This window comes from Triturus cristatus, chromosome 4_1 (genome assembly GCF_964204655.1).
Source record: "Triturus cristatus chromosome 4_1, aTriCri1.1, whole genome shotgun sequence".
In the NCBI taxonomy this organism is placed as follows: domain Eukaryota; kingdom Metazoa; phylum Chordata; class Amphibia; order Caudata; family Salamandridae; genus Triturus; species Triturus cristatus.
In genome coordinates, this window is record NC_140585.1 from 268,510,643 (window position 1) to 268,529,784 (window position 19,142).

General features: G+C 45.5%; 1 protein-coding gene across 1 annotated transcript in view; it reads left to right on the plus strand.

Annotated features, from left to right (window-relative positions):
- LOC146854247 (V-type proton ATPase 116 kDa subunit a 4-like) overlaps positions 1 to 19,142 on the plus strand; it is a 2,520,670-nt gene that overhangs the window by 161,132 nt on the left and 2,340,396 nt on the right. Inside the window, exon 2 of the mRNA XM_085651038.1 lies at positions 12,953 to 13,031. Coding sequence (XP_085507164.1) covers positions 12,953 to 13,031 — 79 coding nt within the window. The remainder of the gene's footprint in view (positions 1 to 12,952; positions 13,032 to 19,142) is intronic.

Genomic DNA, 19,142 nt, shown 5'->3' on the forward strand with positions numbered 1-19,142 from the left:
GTATGCTGCCAAGCAGAAATAGGTATTTCTAGCGTCCTATATGGGGCATAAACCGCAGCCACAGGCGTGGCTGTGTATCCGTGGAACAAATTATCGTCCGTATCCACCTCCTCAAAGGTCACCCAAGAGTAAAACAACTCATAAGGGTAGGTGGCATCAGCACTGACCACAAAGACCACGGCCATCCCGTCATCAGGTACCCCATAAGCCCTCAAATGAGTGCGCAGAGGAACCCTACTATGAGCGGGAATATTAACCGCCATAAGGACACACTAAAGAGCAACAACGATATCTACAGTAGCACTTGGGCTCAAAAGTTGTAACCTTTTTAATTATCAAGCTTGAATGAACCTTTAGTCAAAACCTAGGCAGGTTAAACCGTCACTCCTGTTATCCGGAAACGAGAGTGAGGGTGGTTGTGGACTAACACAAGTACTACTAAAGCGTCTCAGATCATAAGACCAAACGTTAGGTGCGCCATGTTGCAGGGATTCTGCTTATGCACAGAACTATGCGCAGGAGACCAGGACCTCAGAGAATTGTGGTGTACCAGAAACTCCCCTCAGAACCAAGAACCCCTTATCCGACTAGCTTAGTATCCCATTCGTTAGCCTAGATCTAGCTAGGCGGTCCCAATGTATAGACAAACCAGAACAAGCGACTTAGATATTTCTCAGGAGTGGTGGGAATCCGAAATACCTGTTCGTATCTATTTGTTAGTCCACAACAGAATAATACAGACACGGTAAAGTTTAAAGAGTTTATTTTATAAACCTCGCGTCCTAAGATGCAGTACTTTGGCTAACACTAGCAGACTAACGGTACAGATCAGAACCATAAGCATTGTTACAATACCATACAAAATGAAAGGAGCAATCATACTAATAATGACAGTGGTATACAGCCACACTCCTTTCTCTAGAATCTAATACATTATTATTAGACTATTAGAAGGTCTCTTAGGTTAACAGGGGGGACCCCATACCGTATAGATCAGCTTAGTAGAATCACATCAAAGGATCAGCTAGCTCTCTCATGCATCTGCTCTTCTGTTCGAATGTGTGCAAACCCAAACTGTTCTGCAATATTAAAGACGCTTGTCCTTCAGATATTGGCAGCTGCATGTATGATATGTCTAAAAAGTGGTACGATCAATCTAATCACAACACTCTGTACCTTCTAGTGACCCAGACTCGTTCTTTACATGATGTACAGACCAAGGGCACATTTCACTGTTAAGAATGTGAAACAACAGTTTGTTAGGCAAAGTCGAGTCAGCATTTCTAAAATGAATAACACATAACAACAGTGTCGTGTGCAGCGCAGCAGAAACGACAAGCTGGCTTGCTAACAATTATCTCGGTTATGCTAACTTAGTGTTGTAAATAGGGCGTGGCTTAATCCATCCTACAGCCCCCCCATGATCGGAGCACGAACCAATAGGGATACACTTATCAAAAACGCAGAGTTCAAGTGATATAGAACGGAACCAAGGGCATGAACTATAAGTCCATATAAGGTAAGTGTAAAGTCCGAGAATTAATTAAAAAAATAGTTTAAAAAAATTTCGATGAAAAATTAACAGCCCTGGATGCACCCTGGAGTGACAATCTCAATCAGTCAATCCATAAAGGTATATGCACCGTAAGTTGCAACAGCTTCCAAGAGGAAATCATTTGAGCGGTCCGCAAAAGTATCTGCCATCCAATTTAGCAAGGGAAAGGAACACACGTGTTCATCAATTATCGGAGCATCCAGCACCACAATAGGACAACTGTCAGCATCCTCGATATAACTCCTTTCAAGGAATTCAATAGCCGCCTCTCCGATATCCCAGTCACCAAGGACTCCTTGTGCAGTACCCAAAGCCATAAACCCAACACCAGAACAATCAAAATCATGAGCCACTAAGGGACACATTAGTTCATCAAAATCCGGGTCAGGTGAAGCCAAGTTTGACAGGCACATGTCCAGAGCCCACTGGAAGGGACAATCTAGGCAATGAAAGACAGGTTGCACACAAGTAAAAAAGGGAAACCGGAAAGCCAATCCATACTTGACGCTTAAGACCGCCAGAGCGAAAGTGCCGTAATAATCAAGCATCCGGCTACGAAGATGGAGCAGGCGGAGCATGCTGTCTTGCAACTCCTGGTGTGCAGCCATATCGAAGTGCGCAAATCAACAAGAGGATCCCGGCCACCAAAGCGAGGAGCAAGAGGAACCCTCCGAAGACACTCGAAAAAATAGAATGTAAAAATGCGGGGATCACACCAAAAACAATCTGGAAAGATGTCACGAGGCCCGAGCCCACAATTTTAAAAAAATGAACAAGGCCAGTCGTAGACGAGGCATTAAAGATAGTTTGAATCAAGGTTCCAAAATGGAGGGGGAGGTCAGTATTTAAAAGAGCTTGTACCTCAGTGCGTGTGTTCGCCACATTAAGAAGAAATGTTTCACGGGACGAAGTCAACGCAACTTCCTTCTTAGACAAAAGAGCCCTTATTCTGCTCATCCTATTGAACTCTGCGTTCAAGGTTGGAATCGCCGGCCAGATGGATATATTGAGTCGGCCTTGCGGGGGTGGGAAAAGGACGTTATTACAGCAAACTACCTTTTGCGAAACAGTGACTATGTAAGGAATACCCACTAGCATCCCACAGCAAGCTTCACTATTCAAAAGCAAATAACTACCGTTGGCAAGCAGCTTAAAAGAAGACGTTATAACTGGCATTGGAATCCCCTTTAGGACACAAGCCAAATTAGGAGCGTGTATATTGCAAGCGCCATGTAATTGTATATGTCTACAAACCACAGAATGATCAGGAGCGGAAGTGCATTCTTCACCTTTTAAGTAAACCTCCTTGCCATCCCTTACGCATCTGTAAGTGAACGGAAGTGACCAAACTTCATGCAGGAACGCATCAACAAGTTGTTCATATCTACCAATGGCATAATGCTTCATGCACAAACTAAATTTAAACAGACTAAAAGGTAAAGTGACCAATCCGTGTATAAGCCACACGGCTGAATTCAACTCAGCAACAGAAAAAGGTAAAGGTTCTAATTTTTCAATGTGCAGCAATGCGTAAGTTGCATCTTTCATGGACATGAACTGCTGTTTTGCTGTCAAATTAAAAGGAAGGAACAACGATGAAATATTCATGTAATCCCAAGGGACTTTCCCTGCCTTTAACGTTTGCAATGTCCATGCAAACTGCATAATTGAACGCAACTGATTTTGGCCATGATACAACACAGATACATCATCTTGCACAATGTCTATGACAGAAGAAACAATATTATCTAGTGTATAAATTCTAGAAGACAAAGTATTAATACTATTATCTATCACAGCCAATACTTTTTCTATATTGGCCTGGTCAATAGCACGTAATCTTGAAGCAGCTTCAATTTGCGACAATTTCCAAATTTCATTGTAAATAGCATAAACCCATCGTTTGGACCTGCCATTTGCGGGACCCTTAATAAAATCATTCAAATCTATTTTGTCATTTAATCGTGATAAATGTAGCTTAACTGAAGTTAACGTGGAATGTTGCAGCCACGACTGACATAACTTACCTACAGAGTAGGTAGTCACAGTGTGTGAAGATGTAAAACGAGGGTCAACTCTAAGTTGTGTTTACCCTGGAGCCAAATCCAGAAACCGACATTGACAGGAATCTGAGCTTGTTTGCCAAACCAACAAACCCTCAGGATTCAATGTTGAAATATTGAATGTGCCGTTGGAAACAAGGGACTGCAACATAGTAAGGGACAGATCTGAGTGATTCTCCCAACCAGGGTAAGCACCCAGATCCGGTATCGAGGGGGAAATTAATTTTTTAGACATAGCCAATCCAAAACAGGTGGTCTGAAAAATACACAAATTCAAAAATAATATATGGTTTGGGATAAGACAGGCACGATGCAAAGCTTCTGTTCCTTGTACCTGCCACGGTTTAGTTCCCCAAACCGATTTAAGATCGATAGTAGCTTTCCATACGTCATAACCTCCAATAGCCAATTCATCCATAAAGGATTTGGAATATAATAATTTTGTGTGTGTCAATATGACCTTAGAAGTGGGTTCTACCGCCACCTTAAAATAAAAAGAATCAGGGTTTGACACACTAAAATCCGAAAAGTATGTGAATTTTTTCAATAAAGTGGCAGAGCTGCCAGGCATAGGGACAGGACAATGTTCCCATTGAGTGAAATTAACAAAATTTCGAAAAGTATTTGCTCTGTGTAGGAAATGTGTGCCATAATGTTGAAAACAAAATTGCTCATCGTAGTTTGCAGTATTTAAATACAGATCTTCAGTATCAAATGCAGCATAATATTTTAAATCAGAAAACAGTGCTTCTATTGCTTGTACATCCCAATCATCTGAGCGGATGTTTTGTTTAACCACATCACCCATTTAAACACAAAAAACAGTTGGCACATTAATAACTTCGGTGGGACCATGAATTTGAAAGTTCACTGCATCCCAAGCAATCCCATCACGTACAGGCCAGGCGGTGATGTTCACAAACGTCTGGTCTCTTTTCATGATGTGTGATGAGGAATGGGGGGCCAAAGTTCCATCAATTAATTGAATTGTAGAACGCTCATTAAGGTAGTGTCCATTGATAAATCTAAAAAACACTACCACAAAGCCAATTGTCATGAATAAAAAAATACAAATCAGCACCAGCCAGATGTAAGTCCAAGGTGCAACCAAAAAATGTCTCTTGAACCAGGCAAAAAATATAGAAATTTTGGAAGGGGCAGTGGAAGTCAATGATTCAGTTTCAAAGGAAGAATGGGACTGGGTAAGTGTTGTTGTATGTAATAGGGGCAAAGGGACTTCTGCAGGATAAGCATACTCAGGATCATCAGGCAAACCACCAACAGTAGGTGGCACAGGCGGATCAGCAACTGAAAGCATCTCAATGGAAACCTCAGGCACGATGATAGAGGGTGGCATCACAACAGAGTTTCTCAGCATCGAAGGGCAGGAAACCGAAGGTGTCACACTATGGAGAATCGGCCACCCTGTGTAGCTTGACATTCTCAATTGAAATGTACCTGTTACCCTTGCGCCACCATGTCTAGACCGTCAAGGTCCGGAACAAACATTCTCACTCCAAAGAGCATCATGTAAGGGGTCCTCCCACCCAGAGACCTTCTAGGGAGGTTATTAAGTGCACGTTGGACGTCAAACAAGTGGGCAAGCCATTTCCGGCCTGTACCTAATACCTTGGCTGTCAACGATTGCTTTAGGTCACGGTTCATTCGTTCCACAACACTATTGCCCTCAGGCCGGTATGGAGACGAAAATTTGACTTGGACCCCCAAACTTCTCATTGCTTCTTTGTATGCCTTAGAGGCGAACGCCGGGCCCTGATCAGAGTGAAGGGTACCACATGCAAAACTCCCTATAGAGACACGCAATACTTTGATGATAGTCCTGGCATCAGCACTCCTTTGTGGCCACACCCACAGAAAACGTGTGCACGAATCCACTGCAACCAAGATGTACTTGTACGCAGTATCAGAGGTAAAAAGACCGCAGTGATCTAAATAAACACACGCAAGTGGTTGATTAGATATATGCAGCTGCGTTGGAGGTGGACGCGCAACAGAAGAAGGTTTAATCTGCTGGCAAATGTCAGAACGAAGTAGATAAGCCCGCGCTTGTTTATACAAACCATACCACCAGTAACGTTGCTGCAAAAGAGACACAGTTGCTGACACTCCAGCATGCGCAGACGCAACACCTTCGTGGGCAGCCGTTATCAAATTTGGTCTGCAGTCCGCGTTGGGAATCAATCTATCACCAACGTCGTTAATCCTCACTAACGGGACGTTATCAGGACTTAAGTGATAATGGTATCGAGAAGGGAAACCTCTAGGGAAGTTTGTCCCTGTCTCAGAAGCAGCAATAGCTGCCAAGATGTCAGCATCAATCTTAGATTTTGATCTTGTAACTGCTGCTACTAAATATGTCGCCACTGCGGTTTTTGCTGCCTCGTCAGCCAAACTGTTACCGACAGCATGGACACATGGACACCAACTCGTTGGTGACCAAGAGTGTGAATTACGTTCACAAGTGGCAGACTCCCTTTAAGTTCTGCCACTCGAGACCAAAGCGTTTTATGCTTCACTGTGCCACCTTTGGAATCACGAAAACCATTCATAATCCAAAAAAGCAAATTGTCGTTGTAAGATTGAACACAATAGTAAGAATCACTCACTATAGAGTAGTGACCCTGTGATCAGCAAACTCAAGTGCAAGCACTAGAGCATGAAGCTCCGCCAACTACGCGCTACAATCACCCAATGACTGCGTATGCACTGCATCAGATTGGAACTCTCCATTTACGAAAGTACCGACTACAATTGCGCAAGCCGCTAAATAAGCGTGCCTTGATCCAGTTGCGGGTTGCGCCGACCCGTCAGTGTATATGACACAATGGTATTCCTCGATAGGGCGCAATGACAGAGGAGCAAGATGAACAAATTCATACTCCAAACTCTCCTGAGTCTGCAACGCTGCGTCAAAGATGTATTCGACGTCAGGCGAAGCTAAGGAGGTCGCCCATTGTATCCACCTTGGATGCAAAGCCTTAGAATTCGGTACACTAGCTTTAGTGACTGCTTCGAGAGCAGGAAACGGTGTTACCACTAGCATGCGCTTTCCTTGTGATAGCGCTCGTTCTTTCAGGATCGCCATCTGAACTGCTGTCAAGACTTTTTCAACAGTGGAAAATCGCAGCTCAGCCGAAGTGTACAGATGAGATTTGTAAGCACTGGGGACTGTATCGCCCTCATTGAACGTTAAGTACGTGAAACCTTCCGCGCCTGGAACAATTCTAATGACCAGGTTGGTGTGGTTATCACGAGTTTTTAAATATTTAGCAGTAAGAAGATCAGTCTGCAAAGAATACAATGCAGATGAATGCTCTGGCAGCCAGCAAGATCTGGTAAAAGTTGGTTGTACCAAGGCATAAAGCGTCTTGATACGCTGGGCATAATCAGGAATGTAGGAACGACCGAAATTCAGAAAGCCCAGTAATGATTGTAGTTTTTTCAGTGTCGTAGGGATACGAAGGCGTGCGCATTTCTCAAGGAAGTGCGGTGCCAAGCCTCGACCCTCATTATTGAGTTCGTACCGCAAGAACAACACTGTGAACTCAGCAATGTGGGACTTCTTAAAGTTAAACTTGTAACCGAAGTCTGCAAATATAGTCACTATGTTATCCACACGAGCAAGGTGTGGAAGCAACTCGTCGTCAGTCAGATAGATGTCATCAACATACGAATATGCCTCCGGGTCTACCATCTCCAAGAGAGAGACCACGCGAGCGGAAAAAACTCCAGGGCTGTTTTTATAGCCCATCGGGAGCCTCTTGAACAATTTTTGTTTTCCACCCGAGGTAAATGCCGTCCACTCATAACTATGAGGGGCCAGGTTATGGCAATAGAAGCCATTGGATAAGTCGAGCGTAGTTTTGAAACGTTTTCTCACAAGACTATCTACGAGAGCCGAACTATGAGTATTCTGTACTGCACACGTCCGGCAATGTGAGTTTAAATGCCGGTAATCCAAAACTAGGCGGTACGACCCATCAGGCTTCGTTACAGTGAATAAAGGATTATTCATGGGTGACACACATGTCGCAATCACTCCTTGATATTCCAATTGTTCAAGGATGGACGCGACGTGAGATCTTGCCTCGAGACGCATGGGGTATTGGGGTTGAGGCTGGGGATCGGACCGCAATGGAATCTCATGATTGGGAGAACATTTATCCCAGCCAACCTGATTACGATATAACGCAGGTGCAAGCACCTGTGCCCACTCCCCGGCTAACCTATTAGACTCATCCGTGGGCACTGCGTGCCCAAAGGAAGGAAGAATGACTTCCTCTCCCCTTGGAGCATCCAAAATGAAAGCCGGAGGCCAATCTTTCTCTGCCAAAAGAATATCATAGGTGGTCGTAAGATTGTCCCAAAAAACCACTTTAATTTTGCGTTGTATGTCACCCTCAATATTAAGGACTATGTCAAATAATCTTTCTGGGGGAGCTACGCGAGTATCAGCAGTTTCAACTGTCACATAAATGTCAGTTGCTGTCGCCTCCAGAAATGGACGCAATGCTTGCCGCACTACTGTAACTTCCGCCGCGCTGTCTAGCAGCGTTAGTGCCCATGTCAGGTTCCGAAGCTGTGTCCGTACCATCTGAGGCATATCTCGCTGAGATTGCAGCAACTTTCTTTTTCTGAAACGGTGGACGTTGTCTGGCAGTGTCTTCCTGCTTGCCTCTACCGTCAGTCTGGCGGGGCTGGTCTCGACCTTGAGTACCCCGTCCTCTCCCACGCTCTCCACCACCAGTATAAGTCGATGTTTCCTGTGAAGAACGAGGAGAGCGTTGTTCAGAAACCTGAAACCTATCAGGCGACTTAATACGAGTACGATCGCGCAAATCATAAGTGCGTTCACTATACGACTGTACGGGTGAGGCAGAACGAGAAACCTGTTTCTGTTGCTGTTTTTCTTGTTTTTTGGCTCGCCAACTTTGTTTAGGAAAGTTGGGCTTTTCGTCTTTTGTAGACGAACTCACCTTAGTTTGCTGTACTACATCAGGAATTTTGATGGTGGGTTTCACGCCTAAGGCACTACGTCCAACCATCCTATAGGCTTTTGCAATAATTTTTGCGAACTCCCTGGGTTTATCGGCATCATCCACAAGTTCCAGCATATTACCAACTTGGAACTGCATGGCAACTCCTTTGAGGTTGCCCATCACCACGGAACAAACCACATCGAAACTGTCGACAAGCCTTAATCCTAACTCAATAGCTGCCTCCGCACCATGATTGTCTTGGACTTTCTTGATGACGGAGGGTAGTACAGACATAGACGGAGTGCCGTAGCACTTCGAATAGGTCGCAGCAAAGACTTTGCCCCAATTGTCACAATCAACAATATCAGGGACCAGGTCCTTCGGCAAAGTAATGGTGAGTATCCTGTGTTTATCCACAGGTGTAGTGTTTGGAAACACGGCTTCCAATTGATCAAATTTTTCCGCAAGCCAGTAAGGAAATTCATCCTTACTGAGGGGGCGCTTGCCGACAACCGCATTAACCATAACAGGGCTTATCACCACCGCGTGATGGTGATCAGCCCCGTGCCAAGCAAGCGCAGGTGCTCCCACCTGCACCGTGCGTGACACATACTGCACTAAAGCCCTATGGACCGTAATCAGGGCTGTGTGTAGCATTCGTAAATCACCCACTCCCACCGTCAGGTAGCGTGGGTGTGGTGTATATCCGGCCAGTACCGGCCAAGTGGCCCCTGCAATGGACAACGGGCCCATTCTCGCCGGCACGACTTCATGGGGGAGGGCGCCATTAAACCAAATTGTATGCTGCCAAGCAGAAATAGGTATTTCTAGCGTCCTATATGGGGCATAAACCGCAGCCACAGGCGTGGCTGTGTATCCGTGGAACAAATTATCGTCCGTATCCACCTCCTCAAAGGTCACCCAAGAGTAAAACAACTCATAAGGGTAGGTGGCATCAGCACTGACCACAAAGACCACGGCCATCCCGTCATCAGGTACCCCATAAGCCCTCAAATGAGTGCGCAGAGGAACCCTACTATGAGCGGGAATATTAACCGCCATAAGGACACACTAAAGAGCAACAACGATATCTACAGTAGCACTTGGGCTCAAAAGTTGTAACCTTTTTAATTATCAAGCTTGAATGAACCTTTAGTCAAAACCTAGGCAGGTTAAACCGTCACTCCTGTTATCCGGAAACGAGAGTGAGGGTGGTTGTGGACTAACACAAGTACTACTAAAGCGTCTCAGATCATAAGACCAAACGTTAGGTGCGCCATGTTGCAGGGATTCTGCTTATGCACAGAACTATGCGCAGGAGACCAGGACCTCAGAGAATTGTGGTGTACCAGAAACTCCCCTCAGAACCAAGAACCCCTTATCCGACTAGCTTAGTATCCCATTCGTTAGCCTAGATCTAGCTAGGCGGTCCCAATGTATAGACAAACCAGAACAAGCGACTTAGATATTTCTCAGGAGTGGTGGGAATCCGAAATACCTGTTCGTATCTATTTGTTAGTCCACAACAGAATAATACAGACACGGTAAAGTTTAAAGAGTTTATTTTATAAACCTCGCGTCCTAAGATGCAGTACTTTGGCTAACACTAGCAGACTAACGGTACAGATCAGAACCATAAGCATTGTTACAATACCATACAAAATGAAAGGAGCAATCATACTAATAATGACAGTGGTATACAGCCACACTCCTTTCTCTAGAATCTAATACATTATTATTAGACTATTAGAAGGTCTCTTAGGTTAACAGGGGGGACCCCATACCGTATAGATCAGCTTAGTAGAATCACATCAAAGGATCAGCTAGCTCTCTCATGCATCTGCTCTTCTGTTCGAATGTGTGCAAACCCAAACTGTTCTGCAATATTAAAGACGCTTGTCCTTCAGATATTGGCAGCTGCATGTATGATATGTCTAAAAAGTGGTACGATCAATCTAATCACAACACTCTGTACCTTCTAGTGACCCAGACTCGTTCTTTACATGATGTACAGACCAAGGGCACATTTCACTGTTAAGAATGTGAAACAACAGTTTGTTATCCTGTAAGGCAAAGTCGAGTCAGCATTTCTAAAATGAATAACACATAACAACAGTGTCGTGTGCAGCGCAGCAGAAACGACAAGCTGGCTTGCTAACAATTATCTCGGTTATGCTAACTTAGTGTTGTAAATAGGGCGTGGCTTAATCCATCCTACACTATGTGGACCTCTTTATAGTTCCGTAATCATAAAATGAAATAAACTTGAAACTATGTAAAATGTGGTGTTATGTTGGTGATGTGTTGATGTTTTAGTGGTATAGAACAGAGTTGTGTTTTGTGTGAGAATGCAGGTGTCATAGTGTTGCAGTTGGGGTAGAATTGTGTGTAGGTGTGGTTTTGTAGTTTTTAAATACACATTGATATCTATATGAGGTTTGTTTGTGGTGCATGAGTAGAACGCCTTTGACGATATTGTGTTTGGATGGTGGCGGATGTGGAGGGCTGAAGTTGGTAGCTCGTAAGTGAAAATTGGGCAGCATCTCTGGCCTTCGGCCCGACCAGGCCCAAACAAGCAGCTGCAGTTGTCCTCTCCGGTCAACCTAAACAGGCAACAGACCTTGTCCTCTCCGCACAGACAAAACAGTCAACTGCCCTTGTCCTCTCCACCCATCCCAAAGTGGTAACTGCCCTTGCCCTCTCCGCCCTTAGCCTCGACACCCGGGCTGAGACGCCAAGAGCCCTATGCTTAAAATTGCCCTATTGGCCAAGGGAACCCTAGCCCTAACCAGTCAGAACCTCTGGCCAATTGGAGACCTGGCCCTATTAACCAGTCACAGCCCTTTCAGCCAATCAAATCTAAAGCCCTAATCCCTAAGTCAAATAGGAAACTATAGCTCTACTAGTCAATCAGAACCCTATCCTGAACATTCTATGCAGCAAATCTTCTGACAAGAACCACATACAACAGCACTCAGCAGATGTAGACCACACAGCACCAAGCTTTTAGTTGACATCTACAAAATTATTACATCGCATCCATGCCATCTGAGCACACTCATATGCATGACATACATCAGACTGGAAGCTGAATAGTAGTAAAGTAATTACACTACTAGGACTTTGGGACCTACTCTGCTACGTTCCCAAAAGCATAAAAGATCGATAAGCTAAAGAAGAAGACAACTATAAGTTCAGCCAAAAGATTTCACAAAACAAATTTTGACCACCCCCAGCAGCAAAGAGCTGTATTACACCACATCAACCCTCATTGTCATGTACATGTCAATGAAGATGTCTTCTCCTGACAGTGTCACTACTGGGTGGTGCGAGGGCATCTTTTGATTTCATATAGGAGATATATTATAAAGTGTAAGTATGGAGCATTTTCCATAGGGTGTCAGAGTTTATTTATGGAGACATCACAGAATGTTAAGTGAACTAGTTGTCAAAGTGCAATGCAGTGCTGGATACACTTGTGTTATGCACTGCCCTGGGCAACATTGTTGTGTAGTGCATATAATTGGATGTCAAAATTTCTTTAGCAAAGAATAACATAAGAAGTCAATGGTGCCACACTTGCAACCTCAGACTCTTTAACAAAATGATGCATTTTGGCTGTGGCTTGTCGGGACTGTTTTGACCTACAGAAAACAATGTAAAGCGGAAACAGTACTTTTGTACAGTTAAAGTGACGTAAATGCCAGGTATCAAAAGTTGGTATTTACTGAATAGTCTAAAAGTTCAGAAAGCGTGAAAGCCACGCTGGCTGTATCTTGTCACAGCTGGCTCCGGGTTGGGTCTCACGCACAACAGGCAGTGGAGGCCTCAGAGGCTGTGAGCTCCCAGGCCTAGATATTGAAGACATTTCCTTACTTTTGTTGAATTTGTGAAGTCAGGGAATTCTTTAGGGCATAGTTAAATACTTAGAAACGTGTGAGTAGCCATCAAATCTGTGCTGAAATTTAGGGGAATTGTAAGATTAGGAGCATTTTAATTTGGGTAACCTGTCATTCTTTAGTTGTTTTGGTAGGACTGCCATATCTTTATAAAACGTTTCTTTCATGCAAACAAAAATCAGTTGGAAAGAATTCTGGGCTTTAGACTGTAATCACATTTTGTTTCATGTGTTTTACCCTAAAAGTCAATTTGCTAGTCCAACTATGTGTCTTCAAGATCTAGAACATTTGAACTGTGTGATTTTTGCATTTGAATATATGAATATAACAATTGTATAGCCACATATATAACAATGATGTGGATAATCAAATAACGACGTTAGTAATTTTTGAACTCTCCTGTTTTCCTCCTCCTTTCTCTCTGATTTTTTGCAGCTGAATGAAAACAAGAATGACTTCCAGAGAAGGTTTGTGCATGAAGTCAGTAAATGTGATGGACTGGAGAGAATCCTCCGTAAGTATATGTTCTGTAATATTTGTTTTCAGCACAGTTTATTCAGTCACAAATTAAGTAACGGATGCCGCCCCTGGAATGCCTCCAGAAGACCAGTCAATATGGAGCCTAGTTTAAAATTATATATCATGTTGACCCTAAAATATGATTTAATTATTTTTAACCTCCCCATTCTATGACACGATTAGAAATGACATTCTACATGGTGGCCTATACTAATAGGCAGATTCACAGCCTTGCATTTGTTAAAGTTGATGCTGAATGGCCAGATGTGACAGATCAGTATGGGGAATAGGCAGTAGATATTTTGTAGATCTCCAGAAGTAAGAATGTACTTTTTTTCCCTTGTTTTCTCTTTTTTGGTAGGGTGGTTGGTGTAGGAGAGTAGGGTCTGCTTTCTATGTTCACCCCCACTTTTTGCTTTTGCTCCACTGGTTTTCGACTTAGATGTGGCTGTGGGCCTGCTAATCAGACCCACAGCCCAGCTGTTCTCTCTCTAAACTATTACTATGTACTTTAGGTGCATAACCCAATTGGATAGGATCACCTTAATGTCCCCTGTACAGTTTACCTTAGGTACCCAGGGCATAGGTGTACCATAGGCCTACCAGGGGCTGCAGCATGTATTATGCCACCCCTGGCCTGGCCTTCCATTATGACACAACTGGCTGATCACTCAGCTGGGGCAAGGTCGTGTAATCATCCCTTGCTTAGGTGTAGTATTCCTATACCTACCTTATATATAGACACATGTGTACCTATCAGCCACTCCTATGGCAGGCCTTAACAGTCCTGGAGGCAGAGTGCTTGGTAACATGTGAGATGGTGCTCTAGCATGAGCTGAGCCTGTCTGCAGCTTTCGGAACCATGTCCTTATAGCTGTTCTATGATATAGCCTACCATATACTCTTAAAGTACCTTATAATCTTAAACGGTTATGGTAACTATGGTTTGGCTTTATCGAAACATGTCGTGTAAGGTGTCTAACACTTTGGAATAATACCCCCATACCATTTCTGGCAATGAGGATATTATTCCTCCCTTCTAGAGGGAGAAGACATGTTGAAACCTACTTACCCGGTGAAAGTTAACCAGAGCCCCAGCATCACAAAATGGATGCTGCTGCCACAGACACAAGTCTGACCTCCTGCTGCTGGGAGTCCTTCCAGCGAGGGAGGCTTGGACAATAGGTTTCCTGCCTCGGGAGGTGCGAGCACCACCCTAGACAGGATTTAGTGTATTGGGGCAGGGAGGGTTGAATGAAACGAGACACTGCCTGGGGCACACAAGGTGTCCCATGCATAGTCCAGTTTAAACCGGTGCTGGGGCACTCCAGCCCCAGCTCTGGCGTGAAACTGGACAAAGGAAAGGGGGTGTATCCACTCCCCTTCCTGGTCCCACCCATAGTAGGGACCTTGCAGGTAACCCAGCCCACTAGCCCAGTATATTAGTAGCTAGTTGGGCCCTGCTAAATTAGATTAACCTGAATCTGCAACTTGAACAGAAACTCTGGACCTTCGACATTCGACCTCAGGAAGAAGACTGAAGAAATCTCCCTTGTGGCCAAGGAGTGACCACCCTGGGCAACCAGGCACCATCCAGCGACCGCTGCTTGCTTTGCGACTGAATCCTACGAGGGACGACTGCAGAGACTGACCAGCGCCAAGACTTCCAGACACCTCTGAACCAGATCCACATCTCCAGCAAAGCTGAGACCCGTGGAGGCTACGAGGGACGTGGGGCCGGCGACTTGGGAAAAGTGGCTAGTAACTGACTAGCGCAACTTCTGTGGCTTCCTCGAGGCTGTGCTTGGGGAATTGAGAAGCCCCACTCCCGAGCACCATCTGCAACGAAGATCAGCTCCCCACACTGCACGTGTTCTGCGTGGGGCCCTTCTGCACCTGTGTTGCTCGACGTGTTGTCCGGTTGCTGGCCCGTTGGCTAGTAGCCTCTGCGACGACGAACCTTTACTTTCAACTTGCTGGTCCGGCTCCTCCAGACTGGCACCCGCTCCTCTGTGAAAGAGAAGCACCCCAGACCTTCCTGGTCTGCACCAGAAGCAAGTCCTCCATCCTGCGTGAGTTCCGCTTGCCAAGGCTTGTTGGGTCCTGACTCGACTTCGACGCCGCCGACAGCAAGAGCCTTCGTGGGACAGCTCACCTCCTGGTCCTGGTCATCCTCGACGTCTCCTGGTACCCGTGGCTGCTGCGACAAGCTTCACCTCTTCACCTGCATCTTCACGACATCGCCTGGTTCCTTCCTGGTTCCTTCCCGGCTCCTGGCTGGTGACCTAGACTCTGTCCCTTCTGCTTGCAGGTTCCTTCCTTCTTGATCCCCACCTAGGGATCCACCGGACACTCTTCACTGACTGCCTGTCAGCAACTTTCCTTCAGGCATCCATAGAAGTCCACGACGAAACCCGACGCAAGTTCATACCTATGCATCCGCAGCCCGTGGGCTAGGTAACTTGGGTACTTCGGTGCTCACAAGGGTATTGACTATCCTAGGGTCTAGTTTCCGAGTCTCGACTTTCTAGCTATACCAGAAGTGTCCTAAAACTGCTTATTTCTAACTGCTAGTGATTCTATCGACTTTTGCGCATTACGCGTGTGTTTCCACTCTGCACCTAAATCCCGTAGGCCTCCCACTTCCTAACTGTTGGTAGTATAGTGTAGCCCCAGTGATTCCCTAGGGCTAGGCCTATCCTGTGTTCATGACAGTGGTCCTTATACCACTTACTTAGTATATGGTTGCGTGGCCCCTAGGGCCTAACTGTATTACTTACCTGTGTGACTTAATGAATGCTTAAATAAGACTGTGTTGTACTTACCTTGAATCTCATAAAGAGTGCTGAGGGTTTGACTAGAATAAATACATTCTATTTTTATATATATCTGTTGTGGTGTCCTTTCATTTCGTATTCAAGGGATTACCTATGGTATAACAGCTGGCTTCACATGCCATTCAGAGTTTAGCCTAAGACTGCTCTTGTCCATGCTACCACTAGGATAGCTGGCCTATAAGGTTGACTTTACAACCAATCACCATAAGGGTTGTTTGGACTGATACAGGGTGTACACTAGAATTAGTGACATCATATATCAGGCCAACTTCTCACAGTTGGGTCCAAAGATTTCTATTCTCTTCCAGGGGATCCTCATCAGTCATAAGCACTGAATATTCCCACTCATGTGCGGGGAACCCAGAAATAATAAAAAATTATATATGAAAAACATATATATATACAGCTCTATATATATATAAAAACATATATCATTTTTTCTAATACCAATGCAGCTCTCATATAGGAGGCTAAACAATGTGATTAAACACAAACTGCTTTTGCAAATATACATAATATATGTATAAAAACACATGAGGGCAAGAAACACTTTAACCCTGTTTTTAATGAGTAAATCTCATGAGTAAACTGCAAAAGAAAAGCAGGCATTGTTAGTCTACAGGCTGCATTGTAAATCAACATAGAAAATGAAAGCAATCTTCCATAAAAACTAGCACTGTGCCTTTAAGGCAGCCATGACCCCTAGCTTCCCATCATGCCTTAGGGGTGACAGTTAGGTCAGTTGTTCTTTCTGACTCCTTCTGTCAGGACCCTGGATTCACAGCTCTCTACTTTTTTGACTTTTCTGTCAAAAATTCCTTATTTTTTTGTGGTTTTCTTGACTTTACTCGACGTCTTTTGATAATAGAGTGAGGGTTAAACCATTTTTTTGTGACAGAAAGACATCTTTTGTGTCAAAAATGCCTTCTTTGTTTGATCCTTGCCCTGCCTGTGGCAAAAAGAAGGCCAAGTCAGACACACATGATGTGTGCATTCTCTGCCTACCCGAGTCTCACTCTCCTGCCTCCTGTCAACACTGCAGAAAGTTATCTAAAAGAATCATCAAAGAGAGGGAGAGAATCCGTATTTATGGCCTCTCATGTTCGACGTCGAGGAGCAAGGTCCAGATATGTTCTCCTTCGGCGTCGGGCTCAACGTCGAAGGTACCAACAACAGAGTCGGCGTCGGGGCCTTGGCGCAGGAGCGCCGTTCTTCAACTTCAAAAGCCAAGTCTCCATTGGCGTTAAAGCAGCGTCCGACGTCGAGACAAGATCCTCCGCCGTCAACTCTTCAGCAACGATCGACATCAAGACACAGATCATCGACGCCGAGACATAAGTCAACATCTTCGACATCGTTACTGAAGCCCTCGTCGGCGTCCCAGTGCAGATCAACATCGAAGCAGAGGTCATCGGATGTTCAATCGTCGATGTCGAGGCAGAGGCCTCCGTCGACGTCACCAAGACACTCGACGTCATGGCAGCATTCTCCGTCGGATTCACAGCTGACGTCGAGACACAGTCCTCCGTCGAAGGAAAGGCGCTCGACGTCGAGGATGGACCCTCCGTCGAAGCAAGGACGATCGACATCGAGACAGGAATCTCCGTCGATGCGATGCTCGGCGTCGAGGCACAGTCCTCCGTAGAAGCGAAGAAGATCGATGTCAAGACGCAGGTCTCCATCGAGACGGTCGACGTCGATGCGCAGGTCTTCACCGAGATCAAGGATCTCCGTCGCAGACCGTGTCGAAGCAGAGGTCTCCGTCGATGTCAGTCCCTGTAAGTTTCTCTCCGTCTCCTTCATCAACGTCGAGAGCAGGCTCCCACCGTTCCATTGCCAGGTCCGGTTCTCCAGAGGTGGTTATTTCGTCCTCAAGTAGCCAGGACTCTCCCTCTGGGCATCGAAGTTCAATAGAAAAGGCTCATCCGGAAGGACGGAAATCTCCACGTCATTCTCCTGTTAGAGGGAGAGGTCTCCATCCATTCACCTCTCTCCCAGATGGATGCGACCATTACACCTTTGGGCTGATCATACACAGGCGGCAGGGGTTAGACGGGATCCCAGTCCTGCTCACAAGTCCCCTCTGGCTCGCCTAGCACAAGATGTGGATCTTTCTCCACCAAGAGGAAGAGCTCGTTCTCGCTCTCCGGCACCACCATCCAGGAGGTGATCGAGATCACACAGCAGAAGGAGAAGACGCAGGACTCCAACACCTTCCACCTCCTCTACATACTCCTCAAAAAGAGACTACTCACCCACCCTTACTGACAGTCGACCGTCGAGGATCTCTCCGGTGGACGATGTAAGCACATTCCAGGACGTGCTTTCCAGGGGGGCTACCAAACTGAACATTCCTATGCCTGTTCAGCAGAGTACTTCTTTGGTTATTTTTGAAACTTTGAACCAGAAGACATCCTCACGCCCATTACTTCCATTGGTACCGGGGCCTCTTAAACCTGTTATGGACATCTTTCTTACGCCGGCCACTCTCAAGACTGCACCGGCGAGAATTCTAAAGATGTATCGTGCGCCGGAGGGGGATCCCTCCTTCTTGAAGTCAGATCCAAAACCGGACTCTGTAATTGTGGCTGCTGCCAAAAAAAGACCCACTCAGTGGCCTCCTCGTCTACAGTACCACCAGGCAAGGAGAGCAAGACGCAAGACTCATGGAGGAGAAAAGTATGTGGCACTTCTGCATCCATTCTCCAGTGCGTCAGCTCTATTGGTGCACTACGATAGAGCTTTGTGGGACTCTCTACAGCGTTTTACAGAAAAACTACCCAAGGAAGACCGTAAGGACTTCGAGGAAGTTTTACAAGAGGGCAGCTTGGTGGCGAATCAAGTAATTAGTGCTGCGGCAGATGGAGCTACACTTTCAGCACACTCCTACGCCCACGGAATCTGTGCCAGAAGATCTTCATGGCTTCGCCTGACAGCATTGAAGCCACAGGCGCAGTCCCAGATTTTCAACCTGCCATTTTCCGGTTCATCGTTGTTTGGCTCACACACCGATGAAGAGATGGCACGGATGAAAACCGAGCCCGATACCCTGAAGGCGGTGGGGCTGGAGAAGAAAAAAGAGTTTTGTCGCCGTTACCGCAATACTGATCGCAGCTCCTTCCAACAGTGGGTTCAAACCTCCTCATTGGCAAAAGAACCAAAACCAACAGGGTCAGCAGAAATCACAGTATCAAAGCCGGCGATCCAACAGGGGAAGAGGAGGGTACTGTAAGTCCTCTACCTCGACGAAAGCTCCAGCCAAGCAATGA